This window comes from Stegodyphus dumicola, chromosome 6 (assembly GCF_044657685.1).
Source record: "Stegodyphus dumicola isolate Sdum_Otavi_A_Nest chromosome 6, ASM4465768v1".
NCBI classification, from domain to species: Eukaryota; Metazoa; Arthropoda; class Arachnida; order Araneae; family Eresidae; genus Stegodyphus; species Stegodyphus dumicola.
Genome location: NC_140773.1, coordinates 210913641 through 210936221, shown reverse-complemented (window position 1 = coordinate 210936221; position 22581 = coordinate 210913641). Strand labels below are relative to the sequence as shown.

The following is a 22581-nucleotide window of genomic DNA, read 5'->3' as shown; positions in this document are numbered from 1 at the left end:
ATTGGTAAGACATCATTATAACTGCTTTCAGCAGGCGCAGATCCTTTGTCCAACAAGTGCCATTAGTAGCCCAATGACTCAATAGTGATAATTAGTTTTGCTAATATTAGGGAGCATATTTTGCATTCCTTGGTCAGCACATTTATAACTGTATCTTAAAATGAACTTAGATTCCTTTTCGAAGATAATATAGCTCAATGGCTGTCAAAACCTGACGTTTTCTTCATCAATTAAAGTAGACCGTCTTTGTTGCGAGGACAGTGGAACATTAAGCATTAATATTCTAGCATAAAGTCACTTCATATTACATTATTACTAGATTTCTTCGATAGTAATGTCGCAGAGGCGGTTTCAAGCTCCTAGCTCAGCTGTTTGACAATCAAGTTCATGTTGCAGCGGAAGTTTCACTAAGCAAAAGGGGGAGTTTGAAAAGCTGTTTCGTTTCTTCTTTGACACTTTTTCGGCGTTTCAGCAATAATTTCTGAATCTTTAAATTATTTCCAATAGTAAAGACTTTTGGCTGTGTTGAAACGTTCTGTTATCATGCGCTTCAATATCTGTCTGACCTATTTCTACACAGCCAACTGCCTTCCGCCTCAAAGATTAAAAAAAAATGTCATTACTATACTCGATCAAATTGAAATAAACTCTAAAATGCAGAATTTCTTGAAGAAGTTAGTTTTATGCAAAGAGTGCCCCTCGTCGGAGAATGAAAGTCATTATTTGCATTTTAAACACTGACTGATAAACTTGGTTTAAAGTATTATTAACGATTTTGAATTTTACACTGTCTATGAAACAAATATCAATATCACTGGTTACTTAATGAAATATTACTATTTTGGACGTAGGTTAAAAATCCTTTTGGATACAAATGTTTATAAAATGCAATACTTTTTATGTGTTTCCTCTCCATCAGTGAAAAAATAAATAACACAGCTGAACACTGGTAATTAATTTGGGCTCAATTCCCGGTAAATGGACTTTTGTATGGTATTTTTATGATTTTCCTCGCATGTAAAAAATACAAACTTGTTTATCTCGAAGCCTATCTCATTATATAGACAGTAGTCGCATACTTAATTATAACTGAGATAGTAATTTTATTTAGTAAAAAATGAAAACATTTACCGAAGAAATATGAAATTCTGCGAAAATTAAAAACTATTTGCGTATTATTTCATAGTTAGATCTCCAACAGAATATACTCAGATATTCCCGCAAAGAGCTTTAAGTGATTACAATCCTAAAGGAGTTTCAAGTTCTAAATTTGAAGTGTATATCATTATTAACTAACGATGCAACAGAAAAAAAGTGTATTTTCTTTCTCAATAATTCAAGGCTATTAGAGTTAGATAATCTTTACCCCACTGTCTTATTATTATAATCTTTACCTCATTAATTAAAATTTGTATAATTGTGTTACTTATATTAATGAGGTGGATCAGCCTGTCGATTCTCAGGTAGTAAGATTCATAATACTTGAAATCTCTCTTTCGTTGTTATGACTAAGTTTACAAGGTATTTTCTTCCTCCTTTCTGCATGAATTCATGGTGCAACCGTAGCACACTCGGCGCGTATTCGAGAGGTCCAGTTTCGAGTCTCGGCGAGAGCATTGCAAAATTTTTAAATCTTCTGCTTCAAAAAAAGCCCTAATGGCTCTACGGTGGCCCCCGAACTAAAAAAAAGGGTAGTGGATGATGATTCATCACCACTAGGATTTGACAATTGTGTCCCCTAATAACCAATCGATTTTTAAAAGGGGGAGTATATAAGGCATTTTCTCCCTCCTTTCTGCATGCCTTCGTGGTGTAACGGTAGCACACTCGACGCGTATTAGAGAGGTCCAGCTTCGAATTTCGGCAAGGGCACTACACATTTTTCACACATGTCCTGCTTCAAAAAAAGCCTAATGGCTTTACAAGTTGTTATCGCTTATAACCTACATTAACATATGTTAATACTTATGTTAGAACAATGCCATATATAAATATAATACATATCCTAAGTCGAGCTTTAGAAACATGAGAAACGCAAGTTTAATTTCGTCAATCGGTCTGCAGAACGGGAGATATAGAATTGCAAACCTTTTTTTTTAAGGAGGGGAGGGAGTTCCTTACAGAGTTGTTCTTTTAAAAACTTAAGAAAAACTGTTCCGAAAGTAACGATCATTATAAAAAACCTATCAGACTCTGAAACAGCAGAGCCTAAGTTAGCCACAAAAATTTCCTAGAATTTTGCTTACGTATTTAAATATTACAGTCTTCAACCGGTAGTTTAAGTAGATGCATGTAGAGCATTAAAAATTATCGCTCAAAAGAAGGTTCCATTCATCCTCTGACTTATTATTCGCAAAATAAAGGTTAGTTATTATTTTGTACCTGTTTATTATTAAGAAACGCGTTTTGAAACTACTTCCAAAAGAATTTATTTTTAGGAACTGCTGTGGCTGATTCTTGATTATGTTAGACTCTAAAGTTTCTTTCACAATGATTTACTTATTTAATTTCAAGGCACGCTACTCAGGAATGACATTATCTGTTACAATTTTCAATCATCTGTTACATTTTTTAAGCAATGACTGAAAAAGCTACAATATATAGAATTAAATTATAACATAGCAATATGATATTTCTTCAAATTACATGCAAGTAAGGAAAGTTATAACATTTGCCTTTTGTTTCGAGGTTTGTTTGAATTAATTATCGAAAGAGCTTAAGTTATAAGCTTTTCATTTTAAACCCTCTAAATAATGGAACCTAGAAATTAGTTAATTACATAGTTTCAGGTACTAAGAGAATTTCGACTGTACGAAAATACATGCCTGCGCAAATTTTAGTAACTTAATTTAAGAGTAACGCTAAATTTATTTTTATACGCAGTTTCATAAGACGATACCACAGTTTAGTTTACCAATATTTCTCATTTGGTTCTCATTACTTGGTAAGTTGCGTAAATAAGTTTCTTTTGTTAAATTATAGCAAATAATCACATGCATGCTTGCAATTATGCCTGTCATATTTTGTCATATTTGTAATATTTTTTCTCTTACAGATAAATCTTCCGAATTCCAGACAATCAATGATGAATGTGTGTATTTATTCGGTGAATCCAGCCATGTACCAGGTAAATAAATAGATTTTGATTTCTAAATCTGATATGACTAGCACATGTTATAAGGTATTTCTCCCTCCTTCATAGCATGCATTCGTAGCGTAGTGGTCAGCACACTCGGCGCGTATTCGAGAGGTCCGTGGTTCGAGTTCTAAGGAGGGTATTCCTCATTTTTCTCGTCTTTCAGCATCAAAAATTCTAATGTCTGTACAACGTATAGGAAAAAATAGAAATTTCAGAAAACCAAATAACGAAGTTAAAAATAATAGAAATCTACAAATTACAAATTTGAATTCAAAGCATATTTCTAAGGAAAAGGATTCTCATTTCGGATCATATTCGCTTTTAGTATAGGGGGCGAATAAATACTTTTTTCTAAAATTGAGAAAACAAAGCCCAAAACATCGTGATGTTAAAGGAAATGTTTTTCTCGGTGTTGAGAAGGAACACGATCCTGGTATTTATTTTGTATCTTTTCATATCTTTTGAAATCTGGATTAAAATTTAACCATAAATTGTATTTGAATTTTGTATCTTGATATCTTATATTTTCGATAGCGCTGTTTCGCATGCATAAAATTGTGTAGATTCGCTGCACATATTTTAACTGCGAAAACGTTTCGTTTGTGGTTTGTATTTTTCTTGAATATTTCCCTTTTAAATTAAAAATTTTTATCATACCAATTTTCATACTTATTCGAATATAAGAATGTGAATTTGTGCTTACTTTTACATTTTTATATCTTAATTGATCTACAAGCTTATTCCATATTCAAACAACAATGTAGTCGTCAAGAAATCTCTAGTACCTGCCACTTCTCGAAATTACTGGAAGGTATATACGGTGAAAGTTATATCTTTAAGGACCGGATACGGTTACAGTTACATATACGAGTCAATTGCAGTTGAGCGGACCAAAATGTCTCCAAATGGTCGCCAAGTTTGGCAGCTGGCGATATTTCGCCAATTTCACGAGATAGCCATTTACCTCATTGTTAAATAGACTCGGCCCTGTAATCTTATTTTTCTGGCTGAGCTGCGTTTCTTTTAAACATTTCATGTTACATTCATACATGAAAAATATGCTATAATTTCACATATAATTCCATTAGTTATTTACATATATACACAATGGACGTTTTAAAGTAAATAGCTCGTATACAATTTACACATGGGGAAAACTACGAAAAGGCTCATGCAGCCAGTGCGTTCTCCAGGATTTGAACCTCATTTAAACGAAGGACTAACTAAAAAACGGCATTTTTGCCGATTTTTAGTTAAAAGAAAAACGCTTTTAGTTGTTTCGGAAAGGCTAGGCACGAAGCATCTGCCTACCCTTTCCTAAACTTGCCGAACGAAATTCTAATAACGCCGGACAGCAGGAAAGGGTGCCGGATTAATTGTGTGATTAAGCACTGGACGTTGGAGTATCCGAATTTCTCCGCAAAAAATTGTATTATTGCACTGTAAAAATTTGTATTATCTGTGCATTGCATACAGATCTGTGGACACAGATATTAAATACGAGCTAGTACATCCGTATATCTAGCATCTGAGCCTATTACGGTATTGAAGGGTCCGGGTTCGGACTCCGGGTAAGATATGGATGTTTGTAAATGTATAGAGTCGGTACGGCATGGCGGCACTCTAAATATGCGGAGAGCCGAAAGTCCTCTCGTGTGGATTGGTGGATGAGGAGAGGGGTGGGAGACACCCAGATTCCCCCTCCCCCGGGATGCTCTTCCTCAAAATTGGGGGTGGAAAATAGAAATCCAACCTCTCTTTGGGGTAGGCTCTGGTAACTATTGTTCATGTAATATGGACAAGACAACAACAGCAACAGTACATGTAGCATCTTAATAAACTCCCGATGCGTTTCTTGCGGGACGCCGCGGGTGTTGGGTGTAACTAAGCAGTTGCGGAATCCGGATAATACCCGATTACTCTATGTAAGCCGCCCAGGTATCGGGGCCTGCTATCACCTGTCACTTGTAAAAAAAAAATTCCTTTTGAAAACGAATAAATAAAATCACTTTGCCGTAATGTAAGTACATGAACCGTTTTCTTTACAAAGAATCATTTGACTTTGAAACGACGCTGCCCAGAAGGATTTATTATAAGCATTTTCATTATTTTTAGGATAGAAATGTCAAACAAACCAAATTTAAAACAAGAAATGGGCCCACCAGCGGTCGAGCGGTAAAGTCGCTGAACACTGGTAGTTCGGCCCGAGGCTCGAATCCCGCAAACGGCTTGGCTGCATGGACGCTTCCGTGGCTCGTGGCTTTCCCCAATGTGCAACGTGCATACAAGTCAGTTTTCCTTAGAAAGTCCTCCACGAAGGCATCCCTCCCCTTAGGCAGATAGCATTTGAGACTGCCGTAATTGAATAAACAAAACTATAAAAAACTTTAGTGCGTTACAAGTTAAGGCTAAAATTTACATACATAAGAAGGATTACATTCAGTTGACTTAAATGTTTCTTTGATAATTTTGATATAAATCCGCTTTTGCCAGCAGTCGTCCAATTTTGCATTTTTAACCACCTATGAACAAGAACATTAATATAGCTAAAATTGTTCTGTACCTTTTAATTTATCTTGTTATTTTTTTATTGCATTTGTTTTTATTCTAGCTTTCCTTTCCTGTATAGGTTTGACGGCATTGTTTCAATAAATTTTCATAAAAACGCTAATCGCACAACCGACATTTATTTACATCTATATGAAGCAAAACAAAACAAAATTTAAATGGCATACTACAAAAAATTTTTAACTTTATCTATAAACATATATTTTGGTATTGAAATTCAAATAGGAAATTACAACTTTTATCAACGAGAGAGTTTCTTTTCAACATAACGTCATTCACGTTTCGCAATTTTTGTTTTCCTCTAACTCCATATGCAGCTCAACTCACGCAGAAGAATCTGCATGGATTTGATTGTCGATCGAGAAAACATTTCTGCTGAAACGTCAAGCTTAATTTGTTTTGTCTTCAAAAATATAGGTTTGATCGATTTATGCTCTAGTTCAATTATGGCCTGACAAGTACAGAAAAATTCTACGAAGCTTCTAGCAAATCAAAAGTTGTCGTTTTGCAATCGGTATTTTTGCATAGAATTTCATTTAATCTATGTTTTTCGCAGAGCGCTGCAGACGTGACCTTTAAAGTTCTCTTTTTTTGTGAAGCGAAAATTTTTTTATTTCTTTCTCCAAGATTCGTTTTTCTTATCATTGTGTTTTCTTTCAAATATATACTTGATTTCTTTTTCATCTGAAAGATTTAGCGTAAAGTATCGAGCAAGACATTTATGCATTTAATAGTTTCTGCAAGTTGGATGTAATGTTCTAGGTTAAAGAAAGAACAAAAATTCCATAAATGGAGTCAAAAAACTGTGTGAAGAAAAGTAGAAAACGCGAGTAGTAGAAGAAATCCAGCAATAATACATGCAAAATGTATTTGAATAAAGTAATGACATACATGAATAAAATTTTATTTTCGGCGAATAATTTGAATACATATACCATATTATTCCGGTGTAAAACGGGCAACTACAATTTCAAACTACATTAATTCCTTTTTAGGCACCTTCGTAGTATAACGAATATCAGGTACACTCGCAGCAGTTTTCTTTATCAAAGAACCTGAAAGAGATATCTGTGATGCTTTTATCTTTTGAAATCATTCACTGGAAGATTTTCCGGACGTGTCCAAACACTAGTACACTGAATTGACAAGCGACAATACGTGTATGAGGGGAAATGCAAGATGGAGTAAATAATTCTCCGATTGTATTCAATGTAGATGTGCACAAGAATGTTGTTATAGAGTTTTAAGGAAAAGGGAGACAGAATTTGGGGTAAGAATGTTTTCCCGATGTGAATGAATTTTAGGATTTACAGTCAGATATTTTCTCTATCTGTAGTCATTTGAAGCCGTGATTTTAAAGTGAACATTGAAGGGTTTAGTAAATCGAATTTGCTTTAGTTAACCCTTTCCTCACGCTACATTTTAAAGTTGGAATTTTAATAAAAAAGAGGTAGGCACTTTAATTAGGCCTAGAGAAGTACGTAAGTAAAATTTTGTAAAAATAGCACTTATAGTTTTAATTTTGTGGGTGTGCCCGAAGCAGGCACACCGATTGAATACAGCTTCGAAAAGAGTGCTGAAACGAACATTGCTGGGAAGAGCGTAAAAGAGTAAGAGATTTTGCCTACGATTAAAAAACATTAGATTCTGAATACCATAGCAGATTTAGCATTACCCAGGGTGTGCCACGGGGAGATCTGTTACTCTACACCCCCCTAAAAAGCTCATTTTTGGTTATATGATGATTGCATGTATTGAACGGAAAAAAAAGTAACTTGGGTATATGATATTTACATTATTTACATTTCTTATTTACACTTTAGTCTATTTTTTTCATCGTGGTACTTTTTGAAGAAAGTGAAAAACACAACCCGATATTGCATGTTTTGCACGTGTGCCGAGATCCGTACCAGTTTCACAGTCTGAAAACAATTCGTGTAGGACTTTAGAAATCAGTGCTTTAGAAATGGTCAGCCCTCTCCGATCCGTTTGGAAAATAATTTAAAATCTGAAAAAAATAAACTAATATTATATCTACAATTTGAAATTATAAACAATAAAATAAAAATATAAATGTCTACAACTCAAAACTATTAAACGTAGCGCTAAGAAAATTTCTTTGAACCAAAGCGAAAGAGAGAAACACCAAACAATGAAAAACCAAACAGCTAACAGATAAAATTCCTGACCTTCAGCAAATCACCCCAACAATTTCTTACTTAATAACCAAACCTCCGCTCCCCCCACCCAAAAAAAAAAAAAAAAAAAAAAAAAAAAAAAGAAAGAGAAAAACAGGAAATGAAACACAGATGTGGACCCACCTTTCTATGTTAATGATCTGACCGATGAACTGCAGAGAAACAAAGATACAGCTGCCTCTCAGTGACCTAGACATTTTAGGCAAGATTTCAAGGTAAAACTTTAATATAGAATAAGGAGATTAGCATACAGCCAAAAAAATAACATAGAAATTTCCTTTCAAATAATTTCTTTTATACCCCTAAAGAAATCTGGAAGTTTTCTTTGAAAAATGAGGATCTTAAAAAACTAAACATTGCTAAAATATATGGACTGGTTTGTATCGAGCTGCCGTGTATTATAAATAAAGAAGCTTCAGAGTAACCTATAGTAACTTTCAAATCCTTTTTTATTCGATTTTTCTGTGCGTACAGAAGGAATTTTTAGGTGCGCCCACGCCGCAAAGGGCTCCTATTGAAATTGTAACTATATTTTATCCAAAATTATTATCCAAAATTGTAACTATATTTTCCCCTTACATTTTAGTGACACTTTCTTTCTTCTAACTCACGTTATATATTATGGTAGTTAGTATAGTTAGTACAGTTAGTATGGCTCCTGCCAAACAAAACACCACAGTGCTGGCATCAAATGCAAAGTCATTCAGTTTCCGAAAGAAAATGCAAATCGTGCTGCAACAAGGATGTTTGGTGTTGGTCAAAGTTGGAACGGATGGTGATTATTTATTTATTAACCAGAGTAACATTTAATAATAACACGGGTGTTTTACTGACTGTCTGTTGACTGTGCATTAATGCGACGGTTTCTCTTCAAAAATCCTTCCCGAAGACACTTTTCTTTCTTAAGCGGTTAGTTCTTGTGCATACATTCATTAAACCGCGACTGATTAAACCATACATCGATTAAAACGTGTTTGCCGTCAGACTGCGTCGTTGTTTTAAGCTAACTACGCTCGGCACGTGTCTACTGATATTCGCTGGTTAATTTGGTCGTAGTAGGCCTTTTAAATAATTTTGTACAGCTTCAGCTAATTTCAGTTTAGTTTAGCATTAGATTAGTTTCTTAATTTTATTTAATCCCAAATGGAGGCTTTTCTGTAAGCCCGAGAAAGGGGCCAACTGTATTTTTAGTTTGAGATAAGGGAGAGTTTAGCCCTTCTCTGGACTTTTTCGTTTACACCCTTGGACTCGGTCGCTACATAGTTCAGCTAGGTTTCTACGAAGTCGAGCATACTTTAAGTAGTTAGGAACATTATATATTTGTTATAAATTTTTGAAGAATGGCCAAAAACTTATTATATATGTCCTTGAATATCTTTACCTATGTTTTACCTCATGAATGTAGACGTGTAGGTTGCTAAACAAATCCGTTATGTCTTCGCATCTACGTTACACATAAAGGAAAGCTTTTATCTTGAATATTACAGTCTTAAATTGAAATATTTTATTTTTACCCCGATGTGTCTAAAAAATATATAAATATTTGGGAAAATATTGATGTTAAGAAACAATTTAAGTTTTACAGTTATATAAAAATAAAAATGCGAAAATTAAAAAATGCACAAAATTATAAAAATATAAATATTTAAATAAGTTTAAAAAGAAATTTAATTTAATTAAATTTAATTTAAATGCAAATTCAATTAAATAATTCTTTGCGCCATTGCTGCAAGGAATGAAATTTAAATTTTTAAATGATATTGTAGATTAGTTCGAGAATTAAATCTTTTATAAGTTTACACATTTTTAAAATTTTTTTTTTGCTTTAAATTTGCTTTTTTACTTTTATACGTGTTTGTTAAAATGTAAATTTAAATTTGTTTAAATTTAAAATATATAAATAAGTATATTTTTTCCTTTTCGCATTTTTATTTTTCGAGTTAGTTCGACTGATGAATTCCTATTTTAATTTTGATTTCTTATCCACGGTTTCAATTATTAATATTGTTGAGGAATTGCTTTGCTTTGATTCCAATTTGATTTTAACTTTAGGTTAAGTTTAATTTACTTCAATCCGGCAGCTATAGCGCAGGACTGGTTAAATTTTGTTTTGTTTTTAATATTTGGCATATATATATATTTATATACGTTTGTTGCAGCCGATTGTAACCAAAAAGGGAGGTGCACAGTTACATGTTATAACAGTCCCATATGCAAATTTTCAACGTTCTGAGACTACTCGTTTTTGACTTATGCAACATACATAGATACGTAGGTATCTATAGACGTCACAGAAAAATCTAATCTCTTTTGAACCCATTTTAAATCAATTTTATAAACCGTTTGGGGAAAAAAGAGTCCTTTATTCTGTTCTTACGTACAGATGTCACGCAAAAACATCGTTAAATTGGATTCGATTGCGGTAAAAATGAATATTTTGGTTGAAATAGGTTACCTGGAATTATTCGTGATTACAATACTTCCTTTACTTCGTACAAGGAAGTAAAAGGTAATACAAAATTTACACTACGTTGTATAATGCGAAAAAACAAGTTTTTCCTTTTGCTATCAAAAATTCAATTAACGATAAATATATGAGAAATATGTCTACTTGTTTAATTTTTTTCAGTTTAGGTAAATGAGACAGTGCTTTTGAAACGTCTAAATGTCTTCAGATTGCGAAACAATAAAAAGCAACACTACCGAGATAATTTTATTGCCTCAAATTGCTGGCTATTTCGAACGTTTCCATTCATTACCAAAGCTATTGCATAAGAGATTACATCAACAAAGCTGTAATAAAATCATGTGTTTCCCAACTTTCGGCTTTCAACATCACTAAGTAGTCATTAATTATTGTCCAGATCATTGTAGGAGTGATTAGTTGCAACACAGCTACTGCAGACGCAAATACCAATATGTAACTGTAACTTGAGGCTGAATTTTATCTAATATTAAAAGTCCTGGCAGGTGACCCTTATTTGAAATAAAGAAGAAGTAAAGTTTCAAGTTTTAATACAAAATCCATTATTCCTCATCACAGTATACATTTTATTTATTACAGTATAATATTTATTTATTATTTTTACAGTATAATATTTATTTCATACAAGCTTTACTTTTAATTCAGTCATTGCACCAAATTGTAACTATATTTTCCCCTTACATTTTAGTGACACTTTTTTTCTTCTAACTCACGTTATATATTATGGTAAAATATTATTTCTGAAAATATAAGTTTATAAAGGTTATTAGATATTTCTCCCGTCTTCTCGGCATGCCTTCGTGGTGTGGTGACTTGCACGCTGGGCGTGTTTTCCAGAGGTCCGCAGTTTGATTCCTGGCGAAGGCATTGCTCATTTTTCATTACTCCTGTTTTAAAAATAACGTAATGTCTCTACAATGGCGCCCGAACTAAAAGAGTTGTGGATGATGATTCTTCAGACCCAGGATTTGGCGATTTAATAGCTCTTTAAAAGGGGGAGTATATAAGATATTTCTGCCACCTTCTTGGCATGCCTTCGTGGTGTGGTGGTCTGCACGTGTGTTCCAGAGGTCCGCGGTTCAATTCCTGGCGAAACCGTTACTCATTTTTCATCTCTCTTGGTTAAAAATACCTACAGGGTAAAGGGGAATTACCTCTTGTATTTAACTGTAATTTATTAATTATTTAACTGATTTAAGTTATTTCTTAAAAACAATCATTATTGAAGAGTCACTAACGATTAGTTTGAAGAATCTTCTCTTCTTGAGAAGCAAACACTAAGACGAGACTCTAGCAGAATCCAAACGTTATCCTTATCGTTATGTGTAGTAAGAAAACAAAGACATGTAGGAAGGGTAATAGAACTTTTTATTTACAATTTAAATAATTTTACAGAAGGCACTTTTTGTGCTTACAAAGCAAACCAGCACTTACGGCGTAATTCAAAAGTAATGTATTCAAATACAAATTAGGTTAAATCTTAAGTTAACCAAAAGCTACACAGAGATGTATAACGCGAAAGTTGGCTTAATCCTTTACCTGCTGACAAGCACTATTAGCAAGAATAAAACAAGGCCTCAGATAGACTGCTATCTTGAAATTTCAACTAGCAAGCATGCCTTCAGCAGGCGTAAGAAACACGCTCTAACTAAACAGTCCAAAACCTTCCATTAAATACTTGCTCTTTCTACTTCTTTTGAATACGTGCGAACTAAAATTAGCATTCTGGCAAGAAAGCGAAAAGGGAGAATGATAGTAAAGTTACTGAACATAGAATAACTGGTTCGATAAAAATAAATAAGTCCTTTGCAAGTTAATGGAATGGATTGAGATGTGATAGATAATAAATTTCAAAACACGTGTTTATTATAATTTTGAAACATTTTTCTTCTTTACAAAAACGAACTGAGATATCTTACACGCTAGGAGATAGATACTTTTACATTTCATTTCCGTCCGGAAGCTGACCTCAAACTATAATTTAATTTCTGGTACTTTAAATGGACTATAAGAAAATTACTAAGAAATCGCTTAGATAAAGTACACTTCACAAAGTCCGTAAACACTTTCATTAGGCAACTAGATTCTCATACAGCTAATCAAGAAAGAATGAAAATTTTTCAGTCATTTCTCGACCGGAGAAAAGCAGTGAGAGAATGAGAAACTCATGCGCAATAAAGCAAGAACTAAAAATACGAATAACAATTTAAGAATGAATTTAGAACTAATAGTATTAATATCATAGTAATATCAATAATTAGCCTCATTATTATTTAAAATATGTGAAGTACGAATCATTAAATTAATAAATTTGAAAATCTTTAAAAAGATTACTTGAAGGATTTTATAAAACCCTGGAAAGCATAATTGCAATTAAACAACTGCCAGCATTTTTAATAAAATTTTTATTCCGGCTAAAGTTTTGGAACATTGAAACTAAAAACAACAAAGTATTCAGCTCGAGAAGAAAATTAGTTTACCGTAATTAGTTTGGAAAAATTACAACTCTAGAGATAAAGATATCAGGATTTAACGTAGTAGCTTAATGCAATCTAATTAAACACAGTTTCAGCATAATTTTCCAACTATTTATAAAAGGTTTTCTTAACCTAAGAAATATATTATAATTACTTAGATAAAAATACTTACAAATTTCAAGGATAAGATAAATTCCAGTGTTATGTTGAATAAGAATTTTCGTTATTCCCACTGAAATAATCAGTGATGTTTCATTCCATTGGAATAAAGATCTAGAGTTTTCTTTCATTCTATTTTTCATGCATAACTTTTATAATCAGACAAGGAAGAAACTGATTATACGTTGTTTTTTTATTAACATAGTATTATATCTACTTACAATTAAAAAAGAGACTCTAATTACGTCCATTAATTATATTAATGCAAAGAAAAGATAGAATGCGGGTCATATAAGTGCAAAACTTTAAATTTTCTTTTTCATTAAACTAGGGGAATAGTTCACACCTTAAAATTATTACAGACATTAAATAAATTTACTCTTTAGAATTCTGAAGCATTAAGGCCATTAAAAATACATTAGAAAATCTCAATAAATTTATTTCCAATATTATAAAATATTAAACACTCTATAATATCTAAAGCCAGGTTATTAAATTTTATTTAAATATTTGGTAAGGTTAAAATCTGGCACTAATAGAACAGTTCCATCCTTATTACCTACGTATACTGTAATTATGTATATTGCAGACATGTAATTACTATTTCAATTTTTGGCAATTACTAAGGAACAATGAGAATGTGTCATAACTAATGGCGGATTTTGTTGCAGAAGTTAAAACATACTAAATCAACAACAGGATGGCATTTTAATTAAGCTGTAAAAGTTTACATCTTCGACTAGGGAAAACATTAGAATGTAACAAAAAGAAGTTTCATAGAACATAAAGGAGTAATAAAAAAATGCAATATTCTACGGGTATAGCTACAGATTTCCCTAGTATATCAAATAGTTTGTATGGTCTTCTTGAATTTCAATGCACACTCTGCATCGGTATGGCATACTTTCCTTGTAATGGTGTAGAAGCGTCGTCTCGATATTTTTATATCCTTCTTGCAAAGCATTTTGAAGGTCCTGCATAGTTTTGGCTAAAGATCTTTTCTGAGTTATCCCAGGGATATTTGAAGGAAGCGAGTCTGAAGAACATTCAGGCCTTATTGTGGGGATAAATTCTCATGCTCTAGAATTTCGCTGTTCTCCTCTGCCCATGTAAGTGAGCATTGTCTTTCATATATAATACGTTGGAATCAACTGTTTTGCGTAAAGATGAAATGGAATCTAACCCAGGATTATGTTTGCACAGTAACTTCCTTCAAAGACAATTTTTGATGAAAACGTAGGCACCAGCACTTTGAAATTATGCCTCCTATTACACACTGATTGTAACAATCAGGTTCTTGAACGCAACATCGGGGATAACGGATTTTTCTTTCTTACTATGTGATGTTCAGGATATCAGTTTTAACAGTGAACCGTTCATCAGGACTTGTATTCCTCTTGACTTGCTTTGGAAACACGAACTGTCCTGACTCGGAACAGGAAGCTTACTCAAGCTATGTTCAATAAATTGTGAAGTAGACAATACACACAAGAAGGGTATACGAAACCCTTTATTTTTCTATCTTTACAGGTATTTCCGGAACTTCGGAATACAGAGACCAACCACTTGTGGCCTGAAAGTAAGAATATAAAACTACTAACTAAAACTCTAACTAAAACTAACTTTGAATTAATATAAAAGTGCCTAGCATTAAGATTGGCCGTTATTTAACAAAGTCCGTATGTAGTACGCCGAGCTGCTAAAACTACGATATGTTTTGCAATTATCAAGAGGACTAAACCTCTGGCCTTGAAGGCAAACAGCAACCGAGTGAAAACTCGTAAAACGACAATGGCAAGCGGCCTACTTCCAATAGCTCCTTCCTCTATCTTGCTTGGCAAAAAACCACAACTTAAGTACTTGGCATTAGCAAGACAAATTTGCATAAATAAGTTAAAGCGTTTAATTCTGGCCGGAAGTAGAAGATAAGAAGTGATAGTAAAGATTTAAAATAAAATAAACGTTAGTAAAACTTAGGATACTTACACGTTAAAAACCATTGAACAAGCGCAATTGCCATAACTCGATGGATAACCAATGATAGCTAACATATCTAACTGATTTCAATGTTTACAGTCTGCCAGATTTCAAAATTATAATCTTTTAAAATTCAGGGTGCTGGTAGCATTCGAAAGGTCTGTAGCGATTTTCCAGATATTTTAGCTAAAACGGAAACATAGTAATTACTTCTGGCTGTTGTGCTTCTACTATCACTAGGAATGTGTGTAACAGTGTTTCTAGATTCAGCAGTCGTTTTAACTCGCAAGATGACACCTTTAGAAACACCTATTGCTGTCGCAACTTCATCAAAATTTTGGTTCGTCTCAAGACGTTGGCTTGTTCATGACCATATTGACTGAAGCATTTTACACCTATATTCGTCGTAAATGTCTCTTTTCGTTAGAAAAATATGCAATTCAAGCTTAAAAGATGTAAACCAAAACATTTTTTCTTGGTTAGCTGTAGCTTTTTTCGAATAAATACGATGGCTGTCTGAAAAGTTTCCAGCCTCAATATGTAGATCTCAACTCAAATCAACCGATGTGGGGGGTGACTTGTTTGGGAATCAATTGATAACTAACAGTCAAAATTTCAGCTATTCTGAACTCAAATCTTTGGTTTGACAATTACTGTGACAATTGATGTGACCATTTTTGCAAAAATGGAAAAATTCGAGTATCGTACTGTCATTAGATACCTGTTTTTGAAAAGTTATACGCATACTCAGATTAAAGAAGAGTTGGAAACAGTGTAGGGGGACTCTGAACCATCATTTACTACTGTGAAATATTGGGAATCTAAATTTAAACGGGGGCTTACCAGCTTAGATGACGATGAAAGTTCAGGATAGACAGAAACTGTAACCACTGAAGAAAACACCGCTAAAGTCCAACAAATAGTGCTGATGATAATCAAATTAACGTTGGAGAAGTAGCAGAGGCTATTAGCATGTCCAAAGGATGTATTTGCTACATATTGAACAAAGATTTCGCTATGCGCCTAGCTGGCTGCAGGTTGGCTGCAGACCACGTTTATCTGGCTGCAGGCCACGTTTGCTCACTTTGGACTGAAAACGTGTCTGAATGAATATTTGCACCTTTCAGTTAGCGGAGTGTTTTCGACTATTAAACACTGTAGATGAAACTTGGATTCATCATTCCAGCTCAGAAAAAAAAAAAAAAAAAAAAAAAAAAAAAAAAAAAAAAAAAACACAGTCAAAACAGCGGACTGCAAAGGAAAAATCGGCTCCAAAAATGGCAAAAATTGTTCCCTCTGCTGAGAAAGTGATGGCAACATTTTTCTGGTACAGTCATGGAATTGCTTCAATAGATTATCTTGAAAACTGAACACCATTACCGGAGCATACTATGCAACGGTACTTGATTAACTTAAGGTATAAAGTACGAAACAACTGCTACATTTGCAAAAGAAAAGAATTTTGTTTCACCAATACAGTGCTCCATCTCACGCCTCAGCGGTTGCAATAGCGAAAATCCATGAATTACGATTTGAACTGCTGGGCACCCGCCCTATTCGCCAAGCCCGGCAACAAGTGACTTTTGTTTCATGTTACCTAAGCTAAAAAGAAGCACTTGGAAGGCAAAGATTTTCCTCAAATCAGAAGACATTTTGGAGAAAGATTCCACATATTGTTTGGGCAGATTAAATGGATGGGAGCATCGCTGGAAGAAATATATAGACTCACAAGGAGACTATATCAAAAAATGAAGGTAATTTTAGAGAAAAAATACCTTTTTTTTACTTGTTATGTCCGAAACTTTTCAAACAGCCTACGCAATAGGCATAAAGAAAAGGTTTCTTTATGCGAATGATAAAATTTTGCGTTTTCTTCGCTGTTTTATATGTGCCTACTAAACTCAGTTGCTTCTTAGCAATTTTCAAGCAATACATAGTAATAAATATAAAGAAACTGAAAACGAAGTGCATAAATGTTTTAAGCAATGATGAATTTCATAAACTTTAAAGCCAAAAGAAGCAATTTTTTTAAAGCGAATGCAAAATTCCCACGAAAACTAAAAAATAAATATAAAAAGCAAGAAAAAAATGATGAGAACTAATTTCAAAACTTCTGAATAGAAGAGGTTGAAAGATTCTCAAGTAACCGTCAATCTGCAGTGTTTATTAATATTTATAAAAATGGATCTGTTTTGGAAATCTTTCTCCTTCCTAAACCAAATAAAAGGGTTTCCTTCTAAAAAAATCAAAATGCATTAATAAAAACATTAAAAGACTATGTTCAATGCAAATACTTGTCAAAAATATTTCAAAAAGTTTATGAGAGAAAATTTAAATTCTTTTACGGAAAGAAATTTCCATTAGTAATAGTAATAGTATCAGCCTATCAGCGAGTGGTAAAAAGGTTGGGAAAATTCATAAAGGGGAATATTTTAGAGTGATGTAGACTCAAAGTAACACTTTTGTTCTTTTTACACACATTGAATGGCAAAATATTTTACTATAAAAATCCTTTCGATGATAGTGGGTTTGGTAGAAATTTCTTAGGTGCCATAAAAGTTTGTGATCAATTGATTTAGCTAATTGGAAACTCTTAGAATTTGTAAGGATTTATTTATTTTTCTAGCCAGTTATTTTATTAATTAGCTTTGCTGTCTTTCTTCTGTTCGTTCTTCCGGTTTCTTGCCAGAATGGAAATTTTAGTTCTCGCTTGTTCAAATGAGGTAGAAAAAGATAGTATTTAAAGGAAGGTTAGAGTATTGAATCAAAGTGTCTTCTGCCTATTGAAGGCCACGTTAATAGTGGAATCTCTTACACAGCAGTCTGTCTGCAGCATTCTATTATTCTTGTCATTAGGCCTGTCACGCCGGTATTGTTCGACCTTTTCAAACTCAACCTTAGCTGGCATTCTGCCAAAACACACAAACTTGTCCAAAAGGGGCGTTATTACTCCCTGCGGCGCGAAAAAAAATCCCATAAAGCCTTCTCTTCTTTGGAAAAAGAGAATTTATATGTTCAAGGGAAAGAAAGTCACCATCTTTTCAATCTATTTTGAGTATAATTCGGTCCGAATGGCGCATGCGTATTTGCGCTCATTGTCGCGGATGATGCGGTTGAACTATATTAGGTTTGAGCCCACTTGCGCGTTATTCATTCTGTATAGCCTCTGGCTATCTTATGACTCACATAACTTAGCTTTAGTTTCAATTCATTACTTTTTGAGTTACGCCATAAATGGCGGCTGGTTTTGTAAGCACAAGAAATACCTTCTGTTAAGCTACTGAGTTTAAGAAAAGGGTCTTTTGCATACTCAGTACGTTTCTATTTCTGATTACTGGACATAGCGGTAAGTCGCTTACGTTCAGACTGAGTCTCTAGTTTAGTTTATGCTTGCAAAGAAAGTGGGAGATTGCAAAGTAAACTTGAAGAAGGATAAGAGGTTGAAATCTGTATGCTATACATGAGCCTTTTTATGAATATTTGCCCGTATTTTCGAATTCCCATCACCGCACGATTATCAGATAAGGTTCCTAAACACTAGTAGCCTCCCACAGAATATGTTATCGCAAATGAATGGGCTGAGCGTATAGATTTTTAAGTTTTTCCTAAAAAGTAACGTTTATAAGAAGAGGTTATCTTTGAAAATCCGCCCTGAAGGTTTTTTTTTTCATCTAAAACCCATAGGTTTTGAGTGCATTTTCTTTCTTAAATAAATATGGTATATTTAGACAACCTTCCATGAAGGCAATCATTTTCTCATAAAAATTAAAAAGTATGTAACTGAAGTTATTTATATCAGAAGAGGTAATATTTTTTGTTATTTAATTGAAAAAAATACGTTAAATTATGGAAATAAATAATTTTGCTTGCCAATACAGCACCTACAGAGAAATAAACTCTGAGTCAATAGCATTAATTTCACCTAACATTTGTAGTACATATTGAGAAAACATTACAATGGCAGCTAAAATGTGCCATTATTTACTCTGTGTATAGTTAAATGTCCGATTTACGGTTTAAGCTTTAGTTTTATAAATTCTGTTCATTTGCAGTTTTTCTGTGAAGAACTCACATAATATGATTTAGATACGTTAAAATGTTGCAAAAGAAATTTAACATTTTAAAGCTACTGGAACTCTTGCATTTTATGTGAAAACATATTTAGCATTTAAAGTATCCTTTATTATTTGGGATCTTTAATTATTCATTGTTAAAAAAATAAACAAATACAACTTCTTTTTTATATGTGTTTATAAGTTTGCTTAAAATTATCTTTCATTTCTGTTTAATTAATATGTCTGCACACTTCTTACTGACTGAGATAAAGAAATGGGCTAAAATATACGATGCTGAGACTTGGAGAGCAATACTTAATGTCGCCGAATTTCAGTGACATTTACCAGGACACATGTATATTAATCTAAATTATTTGCCATTAACAAGAGACATGGTTCATAAGAAATATTAAATAACACACATATACAATCAACATGTTTCTTTTGGATCCTGTGGAGCGTTAATTGCCTATTAGATGAAAATCAATTTAACATAAGAAATTAAATTGGCTATATTTCACTTTACGACCTATTGGCAATGCGGTATCTGAACTTCGTTATTGAAAACAGAAACAACTACGAATATGGTGATCATTTTTCTTTAAAAACCCATTGTATTTACAATTTGATACATAATTGTTGTAATTAATTGCTTGCTAGATAGGACTGACTGGACAGCATAGGTGACAAAGGCACATAGGAGTATGAGAGGGCCACGAGCAGTAAGTAGTTCTCACGAACTAAGTAGTTCTCACGAGCAACAATTAGTAAAAGCATCGCAAGGCCCAAGATAAATCGAATACAAAGCAAGGACCGGTTCGATTTATCGTGGGACATCTTATACAATATAGCCTTGCAGTTCATGTGTTCTTCACTTACTTTAAGTTTGGCTTATCTCGGGCTCCTCTGTACATTTTGCTTTGAATATTAAATTTACATAAGACGACTTCGCCTAGGGCACTAAAAGTGTTAGAGCGAAACCTGGTGTTAGAATTAATTATAAGCTCATAATTTCAGATATTTTCTCAGAGAGGTTTTTCTTGTTACATGTATACGAACGATTTATTACATGCTTTTGGTTAAAGCTTATTTCAAATAGCATTATATTCGAATGCGAGAAATTTATGATTTTGTTGAAACATTAGCATTTCTGAAAACTGGTCCTGAATTTGCTTATAACGTTTACCGGTTACAATGGATTGAAACTGCTTTCTTTTTAACAGTTTTCACCCTCATCCGTATATAAACTAAGTAAGAAATTGACTGGTCAACAATAGTGAATATTTTTAAAAGACTGCAGCCGACATCCATATAAGCATGCAGACACGTAAAAAAATAGTAAATACTAAAGAGAAATAAAGTTTAATAAATTCAAAAGAATAAAAAGATAAATTTAAAAAACAAAGTTGGCAACTACACAATATAAATACAGATACTAATGAATATTCATTAGCCTTAGTTTTTGATTGGTCTTCGATATCTCCGAAAATTTCGCTCATAAAATTGCAGATTGTCAGGCATTGAACTAATTAATATAATTTAAATTTTACAAAATAGACATGTTTTCTGTGTGGAAATTATATAAAAGTTGAATTTTTGAATTCACGGACGTCGAGTGCTATAAATGTTTACCTCGTGTGCCGAAACTGGTTTTATTTACAGGAACTAGAAGCATATGTCGCGGATGAATATTTAAGGAAATCTACAACCATATTTTCGATTACTTTGCATAGAGTTAGATACATCTTTTATTGTTTATTCTGTAGAGTCATTAAGTTTTTTAAATTAGAAGACATGAAAAATGAGCAAAGCCCTTGCCAGGATTCGAACATGGACCTCTCTAATACGCGCCGAGTGTGCTACCGTTACACCACGAAGACATGCTGGGAGAAAATACCTTATATACCCACCCCCTTTGAAAGCGTGACTGGGGATTAGGGGACGTACTCGCCGAATTCTGGTGGCGAGGAATTAATTGTCCACCCCCTTTTAGTTCGGGACCACTTTAAAGTCATGAGTTTTTTTTTCAAAGTAGGAATTGTGAAATATGAGCAAAGCTCTCTCTGGAAACCGGACTTGGACCTTTCGAATATGCATCGAGTGTACTACCGTTACACCACAAAGGCATGCTGGAAGGAGGGAGAAAATACTTTATAGCACTAATATTATAAAATACTTATAAACATTTTCAGTTAAGAGCTGTATAAAGTATTAGAAATGATGGTAATGATAATTTTATTATTGCTAATTACATAACTTATTAAAAACCATACTGATTCCAAATTACTCATTTTTTCACACTGTTAAATATTTATTATTGCATTGTTAAGTTTAAAAAAGTATCAAGAAAAATATATATTTCTTGACCGTGAGGTTATTTATTAAAAAAGTTACGTTATGGTGCAATGGCAGCAAATCTCAGAATCGTCTGTTTGTGAGATTGCGATGCTGATTAATGCGGTGGGAGCGTAACGCTTCGTAACTGATAAGAAAAAATCACATCGAACAAGGTATCTGTAGATGCTGGTTATTTAAATTCTAAATTAAATATTGCTACAACAATATGCTACTGCCTTTACAATAACAAACCATAGACACACCGTTCAAATACACTACACGGTCAAGGACATTCGGAGTGTTTTGAATATTGTTTAACCCCCTGGATGTGAGGACGCACGCGCTAATTCAGCAACAAATAACCAAAGAAACTAGATCTTAAAAGAAAGCAGAAAAATTTCTGAAGAACAGACTTTCGTTTTTAACAGCTTATGAGGTAAAAACTGAACTGAATTCTACAATTTTTAAATTTTTTTTTTTTTACTTGTAACAAGATAACGTGAGGGAAGTTCGGAAGTCACGTTTAATCCTTGCTACATTAAAGGTGGAAAGCTATCTCTAACAGTAACGGTGATGAAAAATGAAAGACTATATTATAGACACTCTAACCAAACAGACATTGCAAATAAGATGTCAAAAAAAACTTCCTGTTTACCTGAGCACAATATATTCTGAGATTCTGAGATTTGCTGCCATTGCACCATAACGTAACATTTTTAATAAATAACCTCATGGTCAAGAAATATATATTTTTCTTGATACATTTTTAAACTTAACAATGCAATAATAAATATGTAACAGTGTGAAAAAATGAGTAATTTGGAATCAGTATGTTTTTTATTACAAAAATTAGAGTTAAAGATAGGAATGAAAAGGAAATATTTATGTTACGGATCAACACGGAGCAGGTAGAAGCAATGTAAAATTTGCAAAAGATATTTCAAAATCACGGCTTTAAATAAGTTCAACATTTCGTTTGTGCACTTTCCTTGTGTTAAAGATTTGCTGTAATTTTACCATCAGCGGAGAAGAAAAAAGAGGAATAATATCTCAATTTAATTATCTATTTTAATTTTAAAACATTCTTTTCACATTCCTTGTTGATTATTACTTAATTTTGAAAAGAAATTTTCTTTTCTTGCTGCTTTCGTTCTTTTTAAACATCGCACTGATTTATAAGTTTTGT

At 33.2% G+C, this 22581-nt stretch overlaps 1 protein-coding gene across 3 annotated transcripts in view; it reads left to right on the top strand.

Moving 5' to 3' along the window:
* LOC118186730 (uncharacterized) overlaps nucleotides 1-22581 on the top strand; it is a 120507-nt gene that overhangs the window by 58026 nt on the left and 39900 nt on the right. For all 3 annotated transcript variants that reach the window (XM_085817946.1, XM_085817947.1, XM_085817944.1), the window contains exon 3: nucleotides 3056-3127. In XM_085817946.1, the coding sequence (XP_085674072.1) occupies nucleotides 3056-3127 (72 nt within the window). The remainder of the gene's footprint in view (nucleotides 1-3055; nucleotides 3128-22581) is intronic.